The sequence below is a fragment of the Mobula birostris genome, chromosome 10 (assembly GCF_030028105.1).
Source record: "Mobula birostris isolate sMobBir1 chromosome 10, sMobBir1.hap1, whole genome shotgun sequence".
Classification (NCBI taxonomy): Eukaryota; Metazoa; Chordata; class Chondrichthyes; order Myliobatiformes; family Myliobatidae; genus Mobula; species Mobula birostris.
In genome coordinates this window covers 70,403,270-70,426,486 of record NC_092379.1, presented here as the reverse complement: position 1 = coordinate 70,426,486, position 23,217 = coordinate 70,403,270, and the positions used below count along the sequence as shown (strand labels likewise).

The following is a 23,217-nucleotide window of genomic DNA, read 5'->3' as shown; positions in this document are numbered from 1 at the left end:
GGCGGAGTAGGGGTGGGGTCCCATGTGTGGTGAGTTTTGAAAGAGGAGCTGTATTGTTGGCTCTGTATGTCTGGCACTTGTGCCACGTGATTCACTATGTGTTTTGTGTCTTGCAGATGGACTGAGATCAGTCTGGAGATGTAGTAGAGGAGATGCTTTCAGAAGCAGGAATAGAATAACGTGGTGACAGTAGATGTGTGAATAAAAGGAGGAATAAAACATCTATCTGTCTGAGGCTTGAAGTTAACTAAATAATCAGCCCTAGCTTGGGGTGATTTCTAGTGTGTGTTGGAAACATTCTTTAAAAAATAAAGATAATCCTTTTTTTTTTATCAGATTTGTACTTCTCAAAGTATTTTCACATGTATTTTTCACAGTCTGGGGTGGTTCATCCCCACTCACTGGCAGAAAGCGGTATAGCAGCTAAATTAACAGTTTATCACCTTTCTCATTTTTCATTGGCTTAGTATTAGCACATTACCCATGTGATGTAATTGTGCAATCATTGTTTGGTTTAACTTATCTGAGCAATTTTCCTTATCATAAAAGTGATGGATTTTTCAGAGGCGCCAACTTTTTGCATTCTTTGCAGCTCCTTTACCTCTCAGCATTGTTTCTCAGCTCTTTATTTAGTTTGCTTATTATTTGTGTGTTTGTTTGACCTCTAAAATAAGCAATCATTAGAAGTAAGACTGCTGGTCATTCCTGAATCCCGAAAGAACCCTAAGGGTCAGAAGATAAACAGAGATCCATCAGTGAGTGTGTACATTTTGTGCCAAAGTTCCTGCCCAGCTCTGCCCTACAATAGACTACAGCAATAACATTGTAGAGGTATTTGGAAAAACTACCCCAAACGTTCACTATCATAAACACAACAGATTCTGCAGATGTTGCAAATCCAGAGCCACAAACAGAAAATGCTGGAGGAACTCAGCAGATCAGACAGCAGCTATGGAGGGGAATAAGCAGTCGATGTTTTGGGCCTGATGAAGGGTCTCAGCCTGAAACGTCAACGGCTTAGTCCCCTCTACAGATGCTACCTGACTTGCTGAGTTCCTCCAGCATCTTGTGTGTGTGACTAAGTGAACACTGTAACTCCATAATTTTGGAAATGAGTTGGTGGTGACTGGCAGTCACACAGTCTTGTAGAGTGGAGAGAAAGAGTTAGATTTTTCCAACAGTTGGCAATAAATGAAGTGAAGCATTTTAGACCAAGTTTGAATCAATCACTGCACTGTAAAGAGTATGTTACCACTGACTGGTGCTCTGTACTGTGGGCATGTTGTGTCATTGACCAAGCCTCTGGCTGAAAATTGGAAGAGGACTTGTTAGTGAGCTACAGATCAGACTCTAGAATCTAAATAATGGCCTGTGCTCTGGAAAACCCGGCACAATGTGAAGCATAATTTAATTTCCTCCTTAGGGACTGAAGATGACTTGCTTCCGCTCTGCTTGTTTGGATTCTGAAGTGACTGATGAGGTGAATGTGGGAGCTACAGACTTTCCCACAAGGAGGTTGGAAGGTCTGTGGGGTGATGTGCTCCTTCCACTGCTTGTACTAGGCCTCACTGTGCTCCTGATGCACAGTAGGTGGAGATTTTACATTCCTTCAAGGAAGCTTTGAGCATATCCTTGCATCTTTTTCTCTGTCTGACATTGGATAGGAGTGGAATATAGCATAATGTTTCACGGGACTGTGGCGTGTAAACAATGTAGCCCACCTACCAGAGCTGACCGCAACAGGTAGAGGTGTTAGCTTACTTGTCCTTCCAGTGAGGCTGGCGTATTTAGAGGAGTCAGCATTGGTAGTAGTTGTCTGTCAGCTTGAGATATCTGCTCCAGGTAGTCCAGGTCTCAGGAACACAGAGGAGGCAGTGGCCATTTCTGCTCTTCCTCTATCAAATCTCCCCTCATTCTTCTACACTCCAGGGAATAAAGTCCTAACCTATTCAACCTTTCTCTGTAACTGAGTTTCTCAAGTCCCTGCAACATCCTTGTAAACCTTCTCTGCACTCTTTCAACCTTATTAATATCCTTCCTGTAATTTGGTGACCAAAACCGAAAGGACGAGGAAGTGGAAGGATGGGTTAGTACGTTTACAGATGACAAAGGTTGGGTGCCTTGCGGATAGTGCAGAAGGCTGTCGCTGGTTACAGTTGGGCAGAGAAGTGGCAGATGGTGTTCAATCCAGAAAATTGTGAAGTAATACACTTTGGAAGATCGAACTTGAAGGCAGAGTACAAGGTTAATATCAGGATTTTTAGCAGTGTGGAGAAAGAGAGAGAACGTGGGGGTTTAAGCCGAGGCATCCCTCAAAAATGCTGTGCAGGGTGATAGGACGGTTAAGAAGGCACATGTTGTGTTGGCCTTCAGTATGCTGGGGTTGAGTTTAAGAGCCATGAAGTAATATTACAGCTCCATGAAAATCTGGTTGGTCAACAGCGTAGTGTGTTCAGATCCAGTCGCCTCATAGGGAAGATGCTGAGGTCTGAGAAGGGGCACAAAGGCGATTTACCAGGATGGAGGTGTATAAGATTATAGAGGCTTAGGTATAGTGGACAGTCAGCAGGGCAGCAATGGACAACACCAGAGGACATCTGTTCAAGGTGAGTGGAAGAAAGTTTAGGGAAATGTCAGAGGTGTTTAATTTATTATGCGAGGGTGGTGGGAGCCTAGAACACACTGTAGGGAGTGGTGGGAGACATCGATTTAATGAGGACTTTTAAAAGACACAGGCACCTGGATGTAAGATTACTGAAGAGTTATCAGCTGTGTAGGCAGGACGAGTTAGATTAATCATGGGGTAGGTTTATATAGGTCCGCCTAACATCATGGGCCAAAGGCCCCATACTTTGCTGCACGGTTCTATATTGTATGTTAATTTTCAGACATTCCTTTCCTCAATTGACTAAATGTCATGTAGGGCATTGAAGGCAGTGGCGAACTTCATCATCAATGTCTTCCTTTGCCTTGAACTGGCTCCCGAGGGATGGGAAAAGGTTCAAGTTTCCCAGGGCATAATTCTGACTGGAATCAGTCACTCACTATTTTTGGTTCAACTTCGGTCATTTTCCTTGTTTGGGAAGACTGGGTCTTTGTAATTATTTTAAAAATAACTTTTTGGCAGTCGCAGTTACTTGTGCTTTCTATAAGAACTGCAGTCAAATTGCTGGTGATAATAGTGCCATTTAAAGTCTTTTATTCTGGGCTGTTTGTCCCCAAAAGATGCTTACTTTTGCCTCTGACCAGGGGTTCTGTTACATTTTCACTGCTAATCACTGTAGACAGTGTTCCATTTCTGCATTTTGAAAGAAATAGTGCTTGAGAAAAATGCATGGTTGATATTTTAAGATCTATTGGAGAAATGGAGCTTTGTTACACTGCTGCAGAAAATAAAATTTCTATCTTTTGCCTTTTTGTTTGTTATTGGTTAAAACTGGCAAGTTGGAGCCCTTGGAAAATGTGAGATATTTGTGTTTTTAGAAAGCACAGAAAAGGGAATGTTTTTTAAACGGTGAATTAATTAGTAAATGTTGGTGTACAAAATAATACACAGATACAGCAAGTAAATGATGTGTTAATCTCTGCTGGGGTCAGTAGCCTTGCTGTATGTGTAAGAATGTGGTGAGACCTCCGCAGGAAGAGATCTCACAGCTTCGTGCTCCATATCTGAAGAAAGGCTTACCAGCTTTAGAGCTTTGTTCGTGTTAATTAAAAAGATGTGAGGGTTTTCCAGCTGAAGAGAGTCGAAGGCAAGCTACAGCAGTGTTTCAAAGAATGAGGGGAGATCTTGCTGTGACCAGGATGATCGGGTGTGTGCTGGCATGCTGATTCCTCTGATTGGAGTGTGCGGTAATGGGGGAAAGGTCTCCAGGTAAAGGGTGGGACTGGTGAAAGGAGTCCACACTTGGTGTTGGGAACCTCTACAATCTGTCAGCTGGTGCTGAGGTACAGGTGTCCCCTGTGTTATGGGGGAATGAGGGGATGGTTGCATTCCTATAAAATGATCCATCTCATTACTTTCCATAATTCCCTAAGGTTCAGCTACGTAAATGAACCAGAGTCAATAAGCATGAGATGGAAAAAAAGTTGATTTACTAACTTCCTTCTCACATAAGTTCCACGAGAATGAACTCTACTCCATATCTTAGGATTTTAGTTAGCGATTTATTGATTTTATTTTCTTGATTTTGTTGAGATATGGCGTGGAGTTGGCCCTTCCAGCCCTTGGAGATGCACCACCCAGCAACTTCCGATTTAACGCTACCCTACTGTAATCATGGGACAATTTACAATGACCAATTAACCTACCAACTGGTACATCTGTGGATTGTGGGACGAAACCAGAGCACCCAGAGGAAACCCACATGGTCATGGGGAGAAATGTCAGGGAGCAAGAGTGAATGCCATTGCTTTTACAAAGGAAAAAGTGGGAGGCAAACTCAAAGGTCTTAAGGTTGGAAGGTCACCTGGGCCAGATGGTCTACACCCCAGCATCCTAAGAGAGGTTGCTGAAGAGATAATGGATGAATTGGTCACGATCTTTCAAGAATCACTTGATTCTGGCATGGTCCCGGAGGACTGGAAGATTGCAAATGTCACTCCACTCTTTAAGAATGGAGGAGGGCAAAAGAAAAGAAATTATAGGCCTGTTAGCATAATCTCAGTGTTTGGGAAAGTGTTGGAGTTTATTATTAAGGATGAGGTTTCGGGATATATGGAGACCAATGATAAAATAAATCAAAGTTAGCATGGTTTCTGTAAAGGGAAATCTTGTCTGACAAATCTGTTAGAGTTCTTCAAGGAAGCATCAAGTAGGAAGGACAAAAGAGAGGCAGTGGATGTCATTTACTTGGATTTTCAGAAGGCATTTGATAAGGTGCCACACATGAGGCTGCTTAACAAGATAAAATCCTATGGTATTATCGGAAAGATACTGGCATGGATACAGGAATGGCTGACAGGCAGGAGGCAGTGAGTGGGAATAAAGGAAGCCTTTTCTGGTTGGCTGCTGGTGACTAGTGTAGTATTGGGACCATCGCTTTTCACATTGTTTGTCAATGATTCAGATAATAGATTTGGTGGCTTTGTGGCAAAGTTTGTGTATAATACGAAGAGAGGTAGAGGGGTAGGTAGTGCTAAGGAAGCAATGTGATTGCGGCAGAACTTAGAGATTGGAAGAATGGGCAAGAAAAATAGCAGATGGAATACAGCATTGGGAATTGTATGACAATGCATTTTGGTGTTGTAGTTTTGTTACTGAGGATGGGGTGAAATTTGGAGAGAGTGATATGAGTTTCTGTCTGGCCAGTCAGACTGTTTGCTGCAGTCGATGGGATGGACGCTGGCATGCAGGGGGTGGATTGGCAGTGTATTATGAACTGTACCTTTCCCTTGCAGGTTGCTCGGAGTGCTGTGTACGATGCCTCAGGGGAGTTCCCTACGCTTCCCTAATCGCTACCATTCTCTGCTTTGTGGGCGTGGCCCTGTTCTGTGGCTGTGGTCATGAGGCCTTGACTGGGACCGAGAAGCTTATCGAGGAACACTTCTCCCATGACTTTGTGGACTACGCTGTCCTGGTGACCCTGTAAGTAGCTCCGTCTCCTCCCTGCTTTTTACCCTTGTAGAAGGTCACAGGGAAGTGTGGTAGCTTTTTGCACGTGAGGCAGATTCTGTCCAATGTGTGGAAGTTTGAGGAATAAAATAAAATTTGGGTTTTTTAAAATGTTTGGAGAAGCAAAGTGGTAAGGATTAGGTATAGAAGTTGCAGATCTGGGCTTCTGAATTGCTCTACCCCATATCACGATCGTGGCCCCATTTTCCATGTTGATTATTGCCATGAGGGTAGGTACGGTGAGGTACAGGTACAATGAAGAATTGACTTGCAGCAGCATCACAGGCATGCCGATTCAGATAACAACACACAGAGCACAAAATAAACATAAATTATTAAAGGGGGTCAACTAAAGGACTGTGAAAACAAGGCAATAATGAAAAATCACAATGAGAAACAGGGGTATGACAGTGCAAGAGATGGTCTGTAGTCTTTTGTTGCCAGGAGGATTATGTTGTGAAGGTCACTTCAAGAACCTGAAGGTTACAAGAGAGCAGCAGGTACTGAAGCTGCTGGTGTGGAACCTTAGGGTTCTGCCCGATGGCAGAAGTGAGAGGAGGGCATGGCCTGTATAGTGGGGATCTTTGAGGCAGCTCCTCATGTCGAGGCTCCCAGTGGCGAGGAGAGTTGTGCATGCCAGGGAGCAGGTTGTGTTTACTGCTCTCTTCGTCCTCTGGTATCTCTGTGCTTTGGAATTGCTGTACCAGCCTATGATGCAAGCAGTCGGGGTACTTTCAACAGTGCACCCTTAGAGGTCTGTTAGAGTATTTCATGACATGCCAAATGTCCTGAAGCTTCAAAAAAAACAGCGATGTTGGAGTGCCTTTTTTGTTATTCTGTCTATGTGCTAAACACTGGACAATTGGTCCAAGAACGTAAAGCTGCTAACACTCTCCACCAGTGACCCACCAATGGGAACTGGTGCTAACGCTCTCCACCAGTGACTGTGACCCACCAATGGGAACTGGTGCTAACGCTCTCCACCAGTGACCCACCAATGGGAACTGGTGCTAATGCTCTCCACCAGTGACCCACCAATGGGAACTGGTGCTAACGCTCTCCACCAGTGACCCACCAATGGGAACTGGTGCTAACGCTCTCCACCAGTGACCCACCAATGGGAACTGGTGCTAACGCTCTCCACCAGTGACCCACCAATGGGAACTGGTGCTAACGCTCTCCACCAGTGACCGTGACCCACCAATGGGAACTGGTGCTAACGCTCTCCACCAGTGACCCACCAATGGGAACTGGTGCTAACGCTCTCCACCAGTGACCGTGACCCACCAATGGGAACTGGTGCTAACGCTCTCCACCAGTGACCCACCAATGGGAACTGGTGCTAACGCTCTCCACCAGTGACCCACCAATGGGAACTGGTGCTAACGCTCTCCACCAGTGACCCACCAATGGGAACTGGTGCTAACGCTCTCCACCAGTGACCGTGACCCACCAATGGGAACTGGTGCTAACACTCTCCACCAGTGACCCACCAATGGGAACTGGTGCTAACGCTCTCCACCAGTGACCCACCAATGGGAACTGGTGCTAACGCTCTCCACCAGTGACTGTGACCCACCAATGGGAACTGGTGCTAACGTTCTCCACCAGTGACCGTGACCCACCAATGGGAACTGGTGCTAACGCTCTCCACCAGTGACCCACCAATGGGAACTGGTGCTAACGCTCTCCACCAGTGACCCACCAATGGGAACTGGTGCTAACGCTCTCCACCAGTGACCCACCAATGGGAACTGGTGCTAACGCTCTCCACCAGTGACCCACCAATGGGAACTGGTGCTCAATCTCCTGACATCCCCTTCTTGTACAATTCCCATTTTTCAAAATTCACTTAATGTCCAAGATGCTCAGTGTATCTCGAATGGACTCAATGACTCGGCCCACGCCCCCCTCCAGAAAGAGAATTCTGAAGGGTCACAGTCCTCCAAGTAAAGGAGATACTCTTTATTGCAGTGAGGAATGGCCAAACCCTTATTCTGACGGTGAGAGCCCCAGGTCTGGAGCTCCTGGCCTCGGGGTGCATCCTACATGTACCCAGCCTGTCGAGGACTTTGTGGATCAAGTGTGGAGATTGAGAAAAGCCAGTGGGCAAGTCAGAAGGGGCAGTAGTGTAAAAGTTGGAAGTGACTGTTCAGCTATCTATGCTGTTAACATTCTCAGGGAAGGGTATCAGAGACTTCTGTAGGTAAGAGGTCACTGGAATCAATTCAGAACTGTCTTGAGATAAATTCTTTCCACTTCTTGTGTTCCATTCTTGTCCCAATTTACTTCTCATTGTTCCTGTTACCTGGGAGAGTGCAGTGGGAGCCCAACTATCCAACCCATGCAGATCTGCCCTTGCTCCCACAATATTCCCTTCTTTGGACCTATATTGATGATATGATTGCTCATTACTACCCATTCGCTCTGTTGCTTCCAGGGTCCAGATCTTCCAGTACGTTATCTATGGGACTGCATCCTTCTTCTTCCTGTACGGCGTGCTGCTGCTGGCCGAAGGATTCTACACCACCAGTGCTGTCAAGTCCCTCTTCGGGGAATTCAGGACCACGATGTGCGGCAGATGTGTCAGTGCTACAGTAAGTCTCGTGGAGCCTCTGCTCCGACCCTTCCATTGCTTGGCTGCCCACCTTTGAATTTCGTGAATTTTTGATGGGTAGGGAGAACGAGAAACTGATCCTTGATCTGAGTTGGTGCCCCAGTGGTGACAGTGTTGCTCTGGGATGGTGTACTTCTGCTGTCAGTAATCCACAGTTGCTTCAATCCACTTTGGTGGCAAAAATAGGAAAACAGATTATTATCTGAATGGTGGCCGATTAGGAAAAGGGGAGGTGCAACGAGACCTGGGTGTCATTATACACCAGTCATTGAAAGTGGGCATGCAGGTACAGCAGGCGGTGAAAAAGGCGAATGGTATGCTGGCATTTATAGCAAGAGGATTCGAGTACAGGAGCAGGGAGGTACTACTGCAGTTGTACAAGGCCTTGGTGAGACCACACCTGGAGTATTGTGTGCAGTTTTGGTCCCCTAATCTGAGGAAAGACATTCTTGCCATAGAGGGAGTACAAAGAAGGTTCACCAGATTGATTCCTGGGATGGCAGGACATTCATAGGATGAAAGACTGAATCGGCTAGGCTTATACTCCTGGAATTTAGAAGATTGAGGGGGGATCTTATTGAAACGTATAAAATTCTAAAGGGATTGGACAGGCTAGATGTAGGAAGATTGTTCCCGATGTTGGGGCAGTCCAGAATGAGGGGTCACAGTTTGAGGATAAAGGGGAAGCCTTTTAGGACCGAGATGAGGAAAAACTTCTTCACACAGAGAGTGGTGAATCTGTGGAATTCTCTGCCACAGGAAACAGTTGAGGCCAGTTCATTGGCTATATTTAAGAGGGAGTTAGATATGGCCCTTGTGGCTAAAGGGATCACGGGGTATGGAGAGAAGGCAGGTACAGGGTTCTGAGTTGGATGATCAGCCATGATCGTACTGAATGGTGGTGCAGGCTCGAAGGGCCGAATGGCCTACTCCTGTGCCTATTTTCTATGTTTCTATGTTTCAAAACCCAGGCAAGAATGGTGACACAATGAAGACATGCCTTGTTCCGCTCAAGCGAAGCTTGGTGCTGTGGATTGGACAGAGGGTAATTGACAGGCAAGAGAACAAAGAGCGGGGGCCTTGATAGTTTAGGAAAGCTATTCTTGACTCCCATTCGCACTTTACGAGGAAGCATTACAGAACTTCATGGAGAGAACTGGTGAATTTTTGTTTCACTCCCATGGTAACACATTGATGAGGGAGAGGGAGAAGTGGAGAGTCCATCTCCTAGGCCTGAGTCGACGTAGTAGTAGTCCCTTGGTGGGAAAGTGCTGAGAAGCCATTCAGATCATTTCATGTGTTCCATCAAGCATATGTAATGTGGAAGGACTTGAATTTATGTAGCACCCTACCTGATATCTGGTTACTCCAAAAATATTACAGTAAACAAATACCCCTGGCTCATCTTCATAAAGTGAGGGACACAGCGGACATGCCACTGCCTACCGGTTCCCTCTGAAGACACACACTCCCCATGACCTTGGAAATATATTGTTTCTTCATCATCACTGGGTGTAAATCTGGCCTCTCTCTTCCCAATACATGGTGGGAGCACCTTCACTGCATGGATTTCAGTAGTCTTACACAGCAAGCTGGTCTGGAAGGTTAGATCACGTAGGATGTCTGGTGAGCTAGCCCGTTGTATACAAGGTTGGCTTGGTGGACGGAGGAGGCTGTTTTATTTTAGTTTGTAGCCTGTGCCCAGTGGTGTGTTACAGGGATTGTGTGCAGTTCTGGGCATTGTACCATTCAGGGCCCTGTGATTGAAATAGAGGTCGCAGAAAATATCCACAAGGCTCCTGCCGGAATCCAAAGGCTTGAATTGTAAGATGAGGCTGGATGAGTTGTGAATGTTTTCCTCCGACCGTAGGAGGCAGACAGGAGACATTATAATGGTTTTTGTAACGATGAAGTGCATAGATAAGGTGAATAGTTCCAGTCTTTTCCCCAGAGTGAGTCAAAAACTTAAGGGTAAAGGGTACAAGAGCGGAAGATTTAAAAGGCAAATTTTCCACACAGGGTGGTGGATATATGGACCAAGCTGCCAAAGGAAGCAGTAGAGGTGGACAAAATTAAAATTTTACAAAGGGGAAAAGAAGGGAAGAATGGGAAAGGATTAGTAGGATATGGGACTAAGTCAGTAAGGCATCTTGATGGGCATGGACCAGATGGGTCAGAAATATAACTTCATTTATAAATCAATGGCTCGGTTGCTCATTGGCACCGACTCGAGGGCAGTCTGGGATGGACAGTAAGTATTGGTCTTGCTACTGATGTCCAGATCCTAAGACGTGAAAGCAGAAGCCGGTTTGTGCAGGACTGAGGTAGTGAGTTGTGGTTTTGCTTGGCTAGTTCTACTCTGCTTTTCACAAAGTGTCACAGGACTTTCCTCTGTGTTTTGTCTGAATAAGGACATCTGTAATGTACAGCATTCCCTTGGCACTAACCTGGGTGTTTTATATGGGATGTTAAGCCAAAGGTCTAAGGGTGGCACATGCTGAGCTGTTATCAATGCCTTGTGGAGGATGATGCCTCCAAGACCAGCCCAGCCTCTCAGCTGTGTTGGTTACAACATATGACATGTATATCAGTAACCTTTCTCATCGATATCAGAATAAACTCTGGCTTGTGTTTGCCAAATCCAAACATGCAATTTACTTTTGACTTTGACTTCTGCTCACACCTGTGGCCAGTAATCTGCTCAACAACACTGCCCATCACAACAATACATAGGGCAGCCTTAAATAGAACCAGGGGTACACTGTACCTTGAGAGTTTGATCAGAATAGGAACTTGGTTGACGGCTGGAGGGCCTATAGTTCCTGCCTCCATTTTCCATACAACTGGAGAGAGTCAGTATTTAAAATTCTGTCCAGTGTTTTAATCCTGGGGCCAATCAGCCCCCCCCACCCCCCCACCCCTGCCGCAAGCCTGCCTTTTCATTCAATACACTTTATGCCTCAATTACTCTTCTGATATACCCATATAGTTTAAAAATAATCTCCCTCCTCTTTCAATACCCCCAAAGATCTAGGCTTCACAACCCTTTGGTGATCCAGAGATTCCCACCCCCGCAAGAAGAAACTTCTCTGTTTTAAATCACAAACAAGAGAAAATATGTAGATGCTGGAAATCTGAGCAACACACACAAAATGCTGGAGTAACTCAGCAGGTCAGGCAGCATCTAGGAGAAAGGTGTAGTCGACATTTAGGTTCAAAATCCTTCTTTTCCTAGATGCTGCATGGCCTGCTGAGTTCCTCCAGCATTTTGTGTGTGTTCCTCAGTTCCTCAGTTTTAAATTCTTGTTTTTAATGGTCTGTGTGCTAAAGTTCATTAAGCTGCTTTGGGTCGGTACAGAAAATAAGCAGAAAGAGAGTAAGTACTAATCACGTCATCAAGGTGTCTAGCCCAAGGAGAGGGAAGTCATGCTTTTGTCTGGTGAACTGTTCTATCAACACCAAGGGCAGAGTGAGCAGTTTGCAGTGTCTGATCTTGGAAAGTGTCTACTGTACATGCATACGAGGCTTCAGCAGGATAATGGAGCAACAGTATAAATCCTGCCACAGGCTGGTTAGCCCATGGCAAGCATTGTGTGTAGCTCTGGTTGCCACATTATAGGAAGGATATGATTAAGCTAGAGAAGGTGCAGTAAAGCTTCACAGTAATGCTGCCTGGACTCAAGGGGTTGAGCCATAAGAGATTGGGTAGGCTGGGACTGTTTCCTTGGAGCAAAGAGATTGGGTAGGCTGGGACTGTTCCCTTGGAGCAAAGGGGGCTGATTTTACAGCTTTATTTTATTATGAGGGACATAAATAGTATAGATAGTCACTGTCTTTTCCTAGGGACGGAGCACTGAAAAGAGGAGAGTTCAGGTTCAAGGTGAGAGAGGAATGATTTAACAGAGAACTGTGCGGCAAATTTTTCACACGAAGTGATGTGGGTATATGGAACGAGCTGCTGGAAGAAGTAGTAGAAGCGGGTACACTAACAATGGTTAAAAGACATTTGGACAGGTAATTTGACAAGAAAAATTTAGAGCCATACGGGCCAAATCAGAGTCGGGTTCATTGTCACTGCCATTATTCATGAAATTGATTGTTTAGTGACAGCAGTACAGTGCAGGCGTGACGAATACTATAAGCTACAGTAAAAATAAATATCTAGTGCACAAGAGAAATAGTGAGCTAATGTTCACGGACTGTTCAGAAATCTGATGGCGGAGGGCAAGAAGCTGTTTCTAAAACATTGAGTGTGTGTGGTTAGGCTCCTGTACCTCCTCGTGATGGTAACATGAGAACTGGGCATGTCCTAGGTGGTGAAGGTCTTCAGTGATGGGTGCCACCTTCTTGAGACACTGCCTCTTGGAGATGTCCTCAGCGGTGGGGAGGCTTGTCCCTGTGGTGGAGCTGGCTGAGTCCCCAGTGCTCTGAAGGGTCTTTTGATCCTGTGCCTTGGTGCCTCCACACCAGACGGTGATGCAACCAGTCAGGACCCTTTCCACGTACACATGCAGACATCTGCTCGAGTCTTTGGTGGCATTCCAATCTCCTCAAACTCCTAATGGAGTATTAGCTGCTGACGTGCCTTCATCAGCATGGTGGGCCCAGGTTGAGGATGCCCAGGAAACTGAAACTGCTTGCCTTTCTACTGCTGACCCTTCAGTGAGGATTGGTGTGTGATCTCCCAGCTTCCCCTTCCTGAATGCCACAGTCAGTTCCTTGGTCTTCCTGACACTGAGTGCAAGGGTGGTGTTGTGATACAAGCCTATCTAATTTGCTGCTGTACACCTCACTGCCACCTCAGATTCTGTCAACAACAGTGGCATCATCAGTGGATTTACAGATGGCAGTTGAGCTTTGCCTAACCACACAATCAAATGTGCTTAGTGTAGATGGGAATCATGTTCAGCATAGATGATATGGGTTGAAGAGCCAGATGTCAAACTCTATGACTTAGAAGTTACAAAGCATGCACATGCCCAGCGAATCCACAGCCACTTCCAGGACAGCGGCAACACGCGGCACATGTGGAAGGGCATTCAGGACATCACCAACTACAGGACAACATCACCTGCCTGTGCGGGTGATGCCTCCCTCCCAAATGCGCTGAACAACTTCTATGCTCATTTCGAGGTGGAAAATGACGTGGTGGTGAGGAAAACCACCCCTCCTCCAAATGAGCAGGTGCTGTGTCTTATCATGGCCGATGTGAGGAGAACCCTGTGCAGGGTCAACCCATGGATGGCTGCTGGGCCAGACAATATTCCTGGCAGAGTGCTTAGAAGATGTGCAGACCAACTAGCAGATATTCTCACTGATATCTTCAACATCTCCCTGAGCAGTGCCATCGTTCCTACGTGCTTCAAGGCCGCCACCATCGTCCCCGTGACGAAGAAGTCTTCAGTGTCCTGCCTGAATGACTACTGTCCCGTTGCACTCATATGCATCATTATGAAGTGTTTTGAGAGGCTCGTCATGAGGCACATCAAGACCCTGCTGCCCCCCTCACTGGACCCCCTGCAGTTTGCGTACCGTCCCAACCATTCAACAGACGATGCCATTGCCATCACCCTCCACCTGGCTCTAACCCACCTGGACAAAAAATACATGTTCGTTCGAATGCTGTTCATAGACTTCAGTTCAGCATTCAACACAATCATTCCTCAGAAACTGATTGGAAAGCTGAGCCTACTGGGCCTGAACACCACCCTCTGCAACTGGATCCTAGACTTTCAGACTGGGAGACCTCAGTCAGTCCGGATTGGAAGCAACATCTCCAACACTATCACACTGAGCACGGAGGCCCCCTAGGGCTGTGTGCTCAGTCCACTGCTGATCCACGACTGTACTGCAACACACAGCTCGAACCGCATCATCAAGTTCACAGATGACACGACCGTGGTGGGTCTCATCAGCAAGAATGATGAGTCAGCATATAGAGAGGAGATGCAGCGGCTAACGGACTGGTGCAGAGCCAACGACCTGACTCTGAATGTGAACAAAACAAAAGAGATGGTTGTTGACTTCAGGAGGACACAGAGCGACCACTCTCTGCTGAACATCGACGACTCCTCCGTAGAGATTGTTAAGAACACCAAATTTCCTGGTGTTCATTTGGTGGAGAATCTCACCTGGTCCCTCAACACCAGCTCCATAGCAAAGAAAGCCCAGCACCGTCTTCACTTTCTGCGAAGGCTGAGAAAAGTCCATCTCCCACCCCCTCATCCTCACCACATTCTACAGAGGTTGTATTGAGAGCATCCTGAGCAGCTGCATCACTGCCTGGTTCGGAAATTGCACCATCTCGGATCGCAAGATCCTGCAGCGGATAGTGAGGTCAGCTGAGAAGATCATCGGGGTCTCTCTTCCCGCCATTACAGATATTTACACCACACGCTGCATCCGTAAAGCAAACAGCATTATGAAGGACCCCACACACACCTCATATAAACTCTTCTCCCTCCTGCCATCTGGCAAAAGGCACCAAAGCATTCAGGCTCTCACGACCAGACTATGTAACAGTTTCTTCCCCAAAGTTATCAGACTCCTCAGTACCCAGAGCCTGGACTGACACCAACCTACTGCCCTCTACTGTGCTTATTGTCTTGTTTATTATTTATTGTAATGCCTGCACTGTTTTGTGTACTTTATGCAGTCCTGGGTTGGTCTGAAGTCTAGTGTAGTTTTGTGTTGTTTTACGTAGTTCAGTGTAGTGTTTGTATTGTTTCATGTAGCACCATGGTCCTGAAAAACATTGTCTTGTCTTTACTGTGTACAGTACCAGCAGTTATGGTCGAAATGACAATAAAATTTGACTTGACTTGACTTGACTTGAACTCCTGATGCCACTAAACTTCTCCACTAATCACGAGGCATAAACCCAGGTCATAGTGGAATGCCTTCCATTTGTCTCAATGGATTAAATCAAGACAGTGATGTGGACTTGAGGAGTAATTTGGAGTAATTTGGTGTAAAGCACAAAAGCAGACTGAAGTTTCCTATATAGAAATTTAATGTGGTTCTCATAGACTCATATAAGAGAAATTGTTTGCGAGAATAGGGAAATGGCAGAGTAATTAAACAAATATCTTGTGCCATCTGCATTGAGGAAGCGCAGAACTCTCCTGGAGGGCAACAGGTCCAGAATGAGGAGGTGAAAGTTATTAAACTTAGTTAAAAGAGAAGTCCTTGGAGACATTAATGTGGCTGAAAGATGATAAGTTCTTGGAAACCGGTGACCTGCATTCAAGGGTTCTGTAAAATCTGACGATAGAGAGAGGGAATGTATTGTTGCCATCTTTCACGGATTCTGGACTGGTTTTCACAACTGGAAAGGTAAAAGATATAACCAGACTGTTTAAGAAAGGTAGGAGAGAGAAAATGGAAAGCTGGCGAGCAGTAAGCCTGGCATTTGTAGGAGAGAAAGTACTGAAATCTGTAATGAGGGAATGGGTTTTGGGCACTTAAATAACAAAAGCATTGGGCAGAATCTGCAGGAATTTGTGAAAGACAGCCATGTTTGATAAGTCTGATAACTGTGGTTGTGACTGGCAAAATTGATATGGGCAAAGCAGATAGAGCAAAATAGTTGATGTAGTGCACTGGGCTTTCAGAAGGCTTTTGATTAGATGATACGAAAGTGAGAATGAAGTAGTATTAGTGGGCACTGTGTTGGTTACCATGGACTGAGGAATGGTTAACAAATAGAAAAGAAAGTGGGAATAAACAGCTGAGCTGAGAGGCTGTGATTATGAAGTGCCTCAGGGATTGATGCTGTTCATATTTTATGTTTATGTTGGATGAGGGCACCAAATATAACTTGTACAAGTTTTCTAATAACACAAAGTTGGGTGGCTGCAGAGAGGCTTGTACAGGATATAGATAGCTTTAGTGAAAGGACAGAGACTTGACAGATGCAATATAATATTAAAAAAAGTGAGGCCTTCATTAGTAGAAAATGTGTAATGGTGGGATATGCTTGAAATTACAAGAAACCAAAAGATGTTGGTGTTCAGAAGAACCGTGTCTACAGATCATTGAAAGTTAATGTAAGGCTACAGCAAGTCATGATAGAACATAGAACATAGAATAGTACAGCACAGTACAGGCCCTTCAGCCCACAATGTTGTGCCGACCCTCAAACCCTGCCTCCCATATAAGCCCCCACCTTAAATTCCTCCATATACCTGTCTAGTAGTCTCTTATCATGATGATAGGAATTAGTACCTTTGCCAGAATGGATTGGTGTGTTTTATTTCTATAATAGAGTCATCAAACACAGTGACAATCCTCTCAGCCTACCGTGCCCACACCAATCATTACCTACCTGTCTAGACCAATCCCATCTACCAGTAGCTTTCTGTGCCTATGTGATTCATGTCCTCATATGAATACTAGTTAAACGTTATGAGATTCTCTGCCTCCACCACCCCTTCAGGCAGTATGATCCAGATTCTAACTCTCTTGGTGGAAAAAACAATCTTCCTTCTATCTCCACTAAGTCTCTTACTCCTTACCTTAAACCTGTGTTCTCTCATCTTACAAACTCTGCTATGGGGAAAAGTTTTCTATTGTCTACTTTAGTTTTACCCCCTTGTGATTTTGTATATATCTATAAGGAACCCCCCCCCCCGACCCTCCAGCCTCTTTCACTTCAAAGGAAATAAGTCCAACTTGTCCAGTCTTTCCTCTTCACTGAGACATTCCATCTCATGTGACACCCTAGACAGCCCCTTCTCTACTGTTTCCAGTGCAATATGTTCTTTCTATGCTTTACAAACCAAAATTATGCACAGCATTTCAAACGTGGCCTCACCAATGATCTATTTAACCATATCACAACTTCCCTGCTGGTATATTCTATGCCCTTTCGAATGAAGGCTGGCTTCCCACATACCTTCATTACCATCCTGTGCTGCCACGTTCAGGAATCCTCGGACTTGTATACCAGTGTCCCTCAGTTCCTTAATACTTGCTATGGCCCTACCATTCATTGTGTGTGTCGTATACAGAGCTGGTCTCACTACCCAAGGAAGTCACGGTGTAACACAACTGCATTCTGTTAATGCTTTTCTCTTGTGCTACTTGATGTACTGACACGATGAAATGATCTGCATGGACGGCATGCAGAACCCAGGTTTTAAACTGTTCCTCGGTACATGTGATCAATTTACCAAGATATGTGTACTCTCTGGAGTACAGCAAATGTTCACTGAATTGAATCCTGGGATGGAGGGTTTCATATTTGTTCAGAAGAATGAGAGGTGATTTAATTGAAATGTGGGCCTGGACAGAGTTAATGCAAGTCTGTTGTTTCCCCTGGTTGGACGTTTAGAACTGGGGGTGCGGGGGGGGGGGGGTCACAGTATCAAGATAGGGCTCAGTCATTCAGGACAGAGGTGAGAAGAAATTTCTTCACCCCAAGTATGAGTGAAACTTTGGAACTCTTTGTCCAAGAGAGCTGTGGAGCCACGAGAGAGTGAGATAAAGAGACTCTTTAAGTAGTCTAGGATCTGGGCACCATTAGCAGGTCAGCATGTATTGCTCATCCCCAAGTGCCCTTGAGCAAGTGATGGTGAGGTGTCATCTTAAGTCACTGCTGTCACTTCTGTGAAAATGCTCCCTTGGAGTGCTGTAGGGTGTTCCAGGATTTAGACCCAGTGACAATGTAGGAGTGGTGATGTGTTTCCAGTCCAAGATGGTGTGGGACTTGGGGAAGATAAAGCTGTTTGTACTCTTCTGCACCTGCTGGGCTTGTCCTTGTCCTTGTTGGTAGAGGATGTAGGCTTGGGACTGGTTGGCTTAGTAGCCTGGCAAGTAAGTAAAATGTTGCAAACTGCACCCTCTGTGCACTGGTACTGGAGGAGTTAGTATACCAACCTTTATACCGTAAATTTGCTATCAAACTCATTCTGATTATCCAGGGTTTTCACCCTTCTAGTTACTGAGAAATCCCCCCTAATCTCTCCTAATTGGCCCTCCCAACCATTCCCCTCTCACTATAAACATGTTGTGATGATCTCTACCAAGTTTGATGTCAACTTCTCCTCTTGCTGCAGTTCATCTTCCTGACCCACATCTTGAGTGTGATCTGGATGGGAGTCTTCGCCTTCTCTGCACTGCCTGTCTACGTCTACTTCACCATGTGGTCCACGTGCCAGACAGTCAGACAAGTGACCGAGAATGGGACTGGCTTTGATGATGTCTGCATTGATGCCAGGCAGTACGGTATGGATGGTGTTTCCGTGTGGCCCAGTGGCAGAAGAGGCCACAATGTGGGGACAAAGTTTCCGATGCAAAGTTGCCCTCACCTTGGGGCAAGGGGCAAGATTCACAACACTGGCTATTCTGAGGGGTTGGGGCCAGGGTGGCACTTTGTGGCTAACCCGACAAGGAAGGTTTTTCTCCTTACTAGTCAATGGTCAAGTTACTAGTCTTAAGGAGGATTAGTCATTACGGGAAGGCAGAAGGGAGGGGACCACATGATAGTGCCTAGGCTTTTCAGTCTGATTTTTTTGGGAGGGGGTTTGGGAGTAAAAGGGGAAGGGTTACAACATGTGCTAATTCATTCTTGGTGGCAGTAGTGGGATCTCAGTCACATTTGTAAAATTCTTGGATATCTTCGGGAGTCAATTTTCTGCTGGGAGAACCTATGCCTAAGAATCTGCCCATCCCCGGGTGAAGGTGAGATACTGAGAATTTTCGTATAAAGATTATTGGACCTTCCAGTCTGAGCTAATGAGGGGCTGGGGTATTGCTGATAAAATGAAGCCGAGTTTGGGTATTCACTCTGTTCGTAGTGAGGGACAATGCAAGGCTAAGGAAGCCTACTACCCGGGGTCCCACCTTTAATTGGTCCTGCCATCATCTCACCTCCTGAAAAGCTCTGACTTCTTTGCAATCCTCAAGAATGAAACGAATGACTAATTGTTGAGCTGAGGTTTCAAATGAGGTGGAATACTGCTGAATATAGTTTTGAGGTGATATGATCTTTAGAATGATTGCATATCAATGGGATCAGCTAGTCTTTGCCTTTCACCTTCCCATGGTGATTTACTGATGGAAGAGTGCAGTGTATGAACAGATTGTATGCACACTAAATCATTCACAAGTGTCTTGTGCCTCATGTCCTCATGTTTTAGGAATGCTACCATGGAAAGCCAGTCCAGGGAAGGTCTGTGGCGTGAATTTATCCCTTGTCTGCAACAACTCTAACGTAAGTGGTAGCCCTAACTTAGATCACCATTTTGCCTGGCAAGGTTGTGTTGTGAGCTAGGACGTTCCCAACTTTCACCCACTCATTCCCTTTTGGACCTCAGCTTTGGTTCTAAAGATAGGTAGGGTGTGAGTGGGCCATCTTCACTCTGTATGATGAGGCTTTGTGGAGAGTTCGCTCTGTGTGACGGGACCATGCAGAGGGAGATTTACTTTACATTGATGTAGCATCACATAGAGCTTATAACATTACAGCACAATGCAGGCCCTGAGGCCCATGATGTGCGTCAACCTTTTAATCTACTCTAAGGTCAGTCTGACCCTTCCCTCCATTTTTCTGCTATCCAAGTGTTTGTTTAAATCCCCCTAATATATCTGCCTCTGTTACCACCCCTGGCAAGGTGTTGTACACACTCACCACTCCCTGTATAAAAGAAAGCTTATCGCTGACATTCCATCCCCCCCCCCCCCCATATACTGTCCTCCAATTACCCTAAAATGATGCCCTCCTTGTATCATGTTTGAAAATCTCTGGTGGGTACTGCGGCATTCCAACTAGCAGAACAAGATTTCCTAAGACGTATTGCTATCCCTAGAGCCAGTAAGTCCTCTCACCGACATTGTAATGCTTTGGTTCTGTCGATGTTGTATTTAAGATCGACTCTCTTCACTGCATTTCTGTGTTTTGGCTGCAGCTGGAGCTGACCTACCATTTGTTCATCGCAACGTTTGCCGGAGCTGCAGCAACGGCCATTGCTTTGGTAAGTTGCAGGTGGCGGATAACCAGGGGTGTTGGATGGTGTGAGTGCATTTCTTTGTGTGTGAGGAGGCTGAATCTCATCGTACGCCGAAATTCTCGTCACAAGAGAACACGGTAAGAGCAGAAGTGGAGCATCAATCCCCTCAAACCTGCCCCACCAGTCTGTGTTGTCATGACTGCCCCCAACCCAACTCCTCTTGTGTGACCCTCAATTGCCCAGCAAGAGGATGGATCACAGCAATTCACATGAATGACCACAGTGTGTGCAAAAGGTTGGCCCCATTTATGGAGCTGTGGCTTTGATAGTGTTATTCCAGCAAGTCACATTTAATTGGCCTGCAGGAGATGATGCAGTGTTGCTTTAAACATTGCTGGTGGCTGCATCTTGACATGTGTTTCCAGGATATCCATGGAAGCTTAACCTCAGAACCATGTTGTTAGTGCTGTGCTGGTGATGACACAAAAATCGGTGGTGTGGTGGGATAGTTCCACGCTACAGAAAAATATTGATCTGCACCATCCACCGCAAGTGGGACTTCCCAGTGGCCAAACATTCTAATTCCCATTCCGACGTGTTGATACGTGCTCTCCTCTTGAGCCAAGATGAGGCCACCATCAGGGTGGAGGAGCAACACCTTGTATTCTGACTGAGCAGCATCCAACCTGATGGCATGAACATCAATTGCACCTTCTGGTGAACATATCCCCGCACCCTCTTCCTCTATTCCCCACTCTGACCTTTTAATTTTTATTACCTGCCCATTACTCCCATTTTAGGCTTCACTTACCACCTTCCAGCTAATCTCTTTCCCCTCCCCCCCCCACCCTTTTTATTCTGGCATCTTTTCCTTTCCTCAATCCTGAGGAAGGGACTCAGCCCAAAACTTCTACTATGTATTCATTTCCCTAGATGCTGCCTGACCTGCTGAGTTCCTCCAGCATTTTGTGTGCGTTGCTTTGGATTTCCAGCATCTGCAGACTTTCTCTTGTTTTTGATCTGCTGGCAAAATGGGCAAAATAATAGAGGATTGAATTTAATCCTGAGAAATACTAAGTGATATATTTGGGGAGATTGAAGGGTAAGATGAACACACTGAATGGGGAGCATTGAGAATAGATGTACAGGTCCAGAATTGGTGTACAGGTCTGGAGATCTTGAAGGTGGCAGTACAGGTAGGTAAGGCGCTGAAGAAGACACACAGGATGCTGGTCTTAATTAATCAGAGGAGAGAATACAAGAGTTGAAAAGTTATGGAACAGCTTTATAAAACAATGGTGAGGCCACATTTGGAATAAGCACAGAAATAGGCCCTTTGTCCCATCATGCCAATGCTAGCCTTTCTGCCCAGCCAATGTACACTGAACCCTATGCCTGCATTAGAAACATATCCTTTTGCAGCCTTGCCTTTTACCAGAAGGCATAGGTTTGAAGGTAAACAGTAAAAGTTTAAGAGGGGAAATGAGTAAGATTTTTTTTCACCCAAATGATGGTTGAAATCGGGAACTCTGCATCTTCCTGCGGTGGACGGAGAGACTCTCACTATGAGTTGGTACCCTAGAAAGGTACTTTAATCACTATGGACCTAGTGCAAGTAAGTGGATGTCTGGCATTGTAAGGCAAAGGACCTGTGCCTGTCTACAGACAGGATACTTTGTTGAACATTATGATTGTGTGTTAGTCATGTTTGATTTCGCAAACCGAATAAACTTTAATGTTTTTGTTTCTTTCCCCCCCCCATCCACACAACCCCTCCATCCCACTCTCTTCTCCAGCTCACCTACATGATGTCCTCCACCTATAACTATGCTGTACTGAAGTTTATGAGCCGGGACAACTGCTGCACTAAGTTCTAACCCCACCTGCGCCCACCTCTCTTCTACCCCTCCCTTTTACTCCTCTGCCTCTTTTGCACAATTTTAATCCGGGGAAATTTCACGGACTGTTGGTGATTCCTCACTTCCTCTGAATCCTGCATAATAGCCGCACAAGGATCCTGAACTTGCCTTGTAATCTACACATAAACTGGAACATCGTGTCGAGGATGTGCATTTAATACAAGGAACATTCTTAACTGCTGGTTTAGTATTAACTATAACGTGCATTTTAACACTATTGAATGCAGAGACAAACGCAACAACAGAATCTCCGAGCTTGAAACTGGTAGTTGCTAAATACGACTGTGCAAATAGTTGCGGATTCTGCTTTCTGACCAGATTAACATGGTCAGGATTGTGCTTTCTCACCAGGAGCCTGATTCCTGTGCGAGTCTGGAGTTATGAAATAAAACCACCGACTATCTGTGAACTGTTGAGGACGTTATGGGTTTGTCTTCCTCCCCTGGTAGTAGCCCACAGCACTAACAGCCAGCGGGGTTTTACCAGTATTTCACTGGGATCTAGTAGGAGAGTATGTGCTGGAAATGACGGTGTAGGCTGGTTTGGAAAGGGGAAAAAAGCTTATTTTAATGGGGACAACATACGGTATCTGACAACATAAGAAATAGAAGGCAGGGCAGGACATTCAACCCTTTGTGTGTGTTCTGTGATCTTTTACCTCACTTTGCTTTCCTGTGCTGACCTGATACCCAAAATGTGTTTGGCCCCACACAACACCAGTTGGCATTAAGCCCTAATGAACAGTGACTTACCTGTTACGCTCCCCTGTATTTTGGGTCTGTGTTCTTAAACACTCAGGTAGCAAATGCGTTGTTCCTGCATCCACACTGTTGTATCATTCAGCGAGGTCTTCCTGATTTTTCTAACGCCTGAAGACTATAGGCTCAGATGAAACTCTCCTTGGGTTATTCCCTACCCCCACCAAGGAATCTCTTACGGGAAGAATATCCTTCCTTGGATATGGAGACCATCTGATCATGGTAATCCAGTTTGACTGAGACTTTTATCTGACTAGAAGGATGCTTTTGCTCATATCCTTTTGCAACAAAGTCCAGCACTTTATTGCAAAAGGACTTGAGTTTTCCTTTTTTTGCTTGTGTATTGGCATGCTAACAT

At 45.5% G+C, this 23,217-nt stretch overlaps 1 protein-coding gene across 1 annotated transcript in view; it reads left to right on the top strand.

The window, feature by feature from the left end:
- Nucleotides 1–22,670, top strand: part of LOC140204533 (proteolipid protein DM alpha) — a 52,833-nt gene extending 30,163 nt beyond the window's left edge. Inside the window, exons 2-7 of the mRNA XM_072271243.1 lie at nucleotides 5,401–5,587; nucleotides 8,055–8,211; nucleotides 18,290–18,458; nucleotides 19,373–19,446; nucleotides 20,141–20,206; nucleotides 21,979–22,670. Of these exons, the coding sequence (XP_072127344.1) occupies nucleotides 5,401–5,587; nucleotides 8,055–8,211; nucleotides 18,290–18,458; nucleotides 19,373–19,446; nucleotides 20,141–20,206; nucleotides 21,979–22,059 (734 nt within the window). The 3' untranslated portion in view covers nucleotides 22,060–22,670. The remainder of the gene's footprint in view (nucleotides 1–5,400; nucleotides 5,588–8,054; nucleotides 8,212–18,289; nucleotides 18,459–19,372; nucleotides 19,447–20,140; nucleotides 20,207–21,978) is intronic.
- Nucleotides 22,671–23,217: the final 547 nt, after the last annotated feature.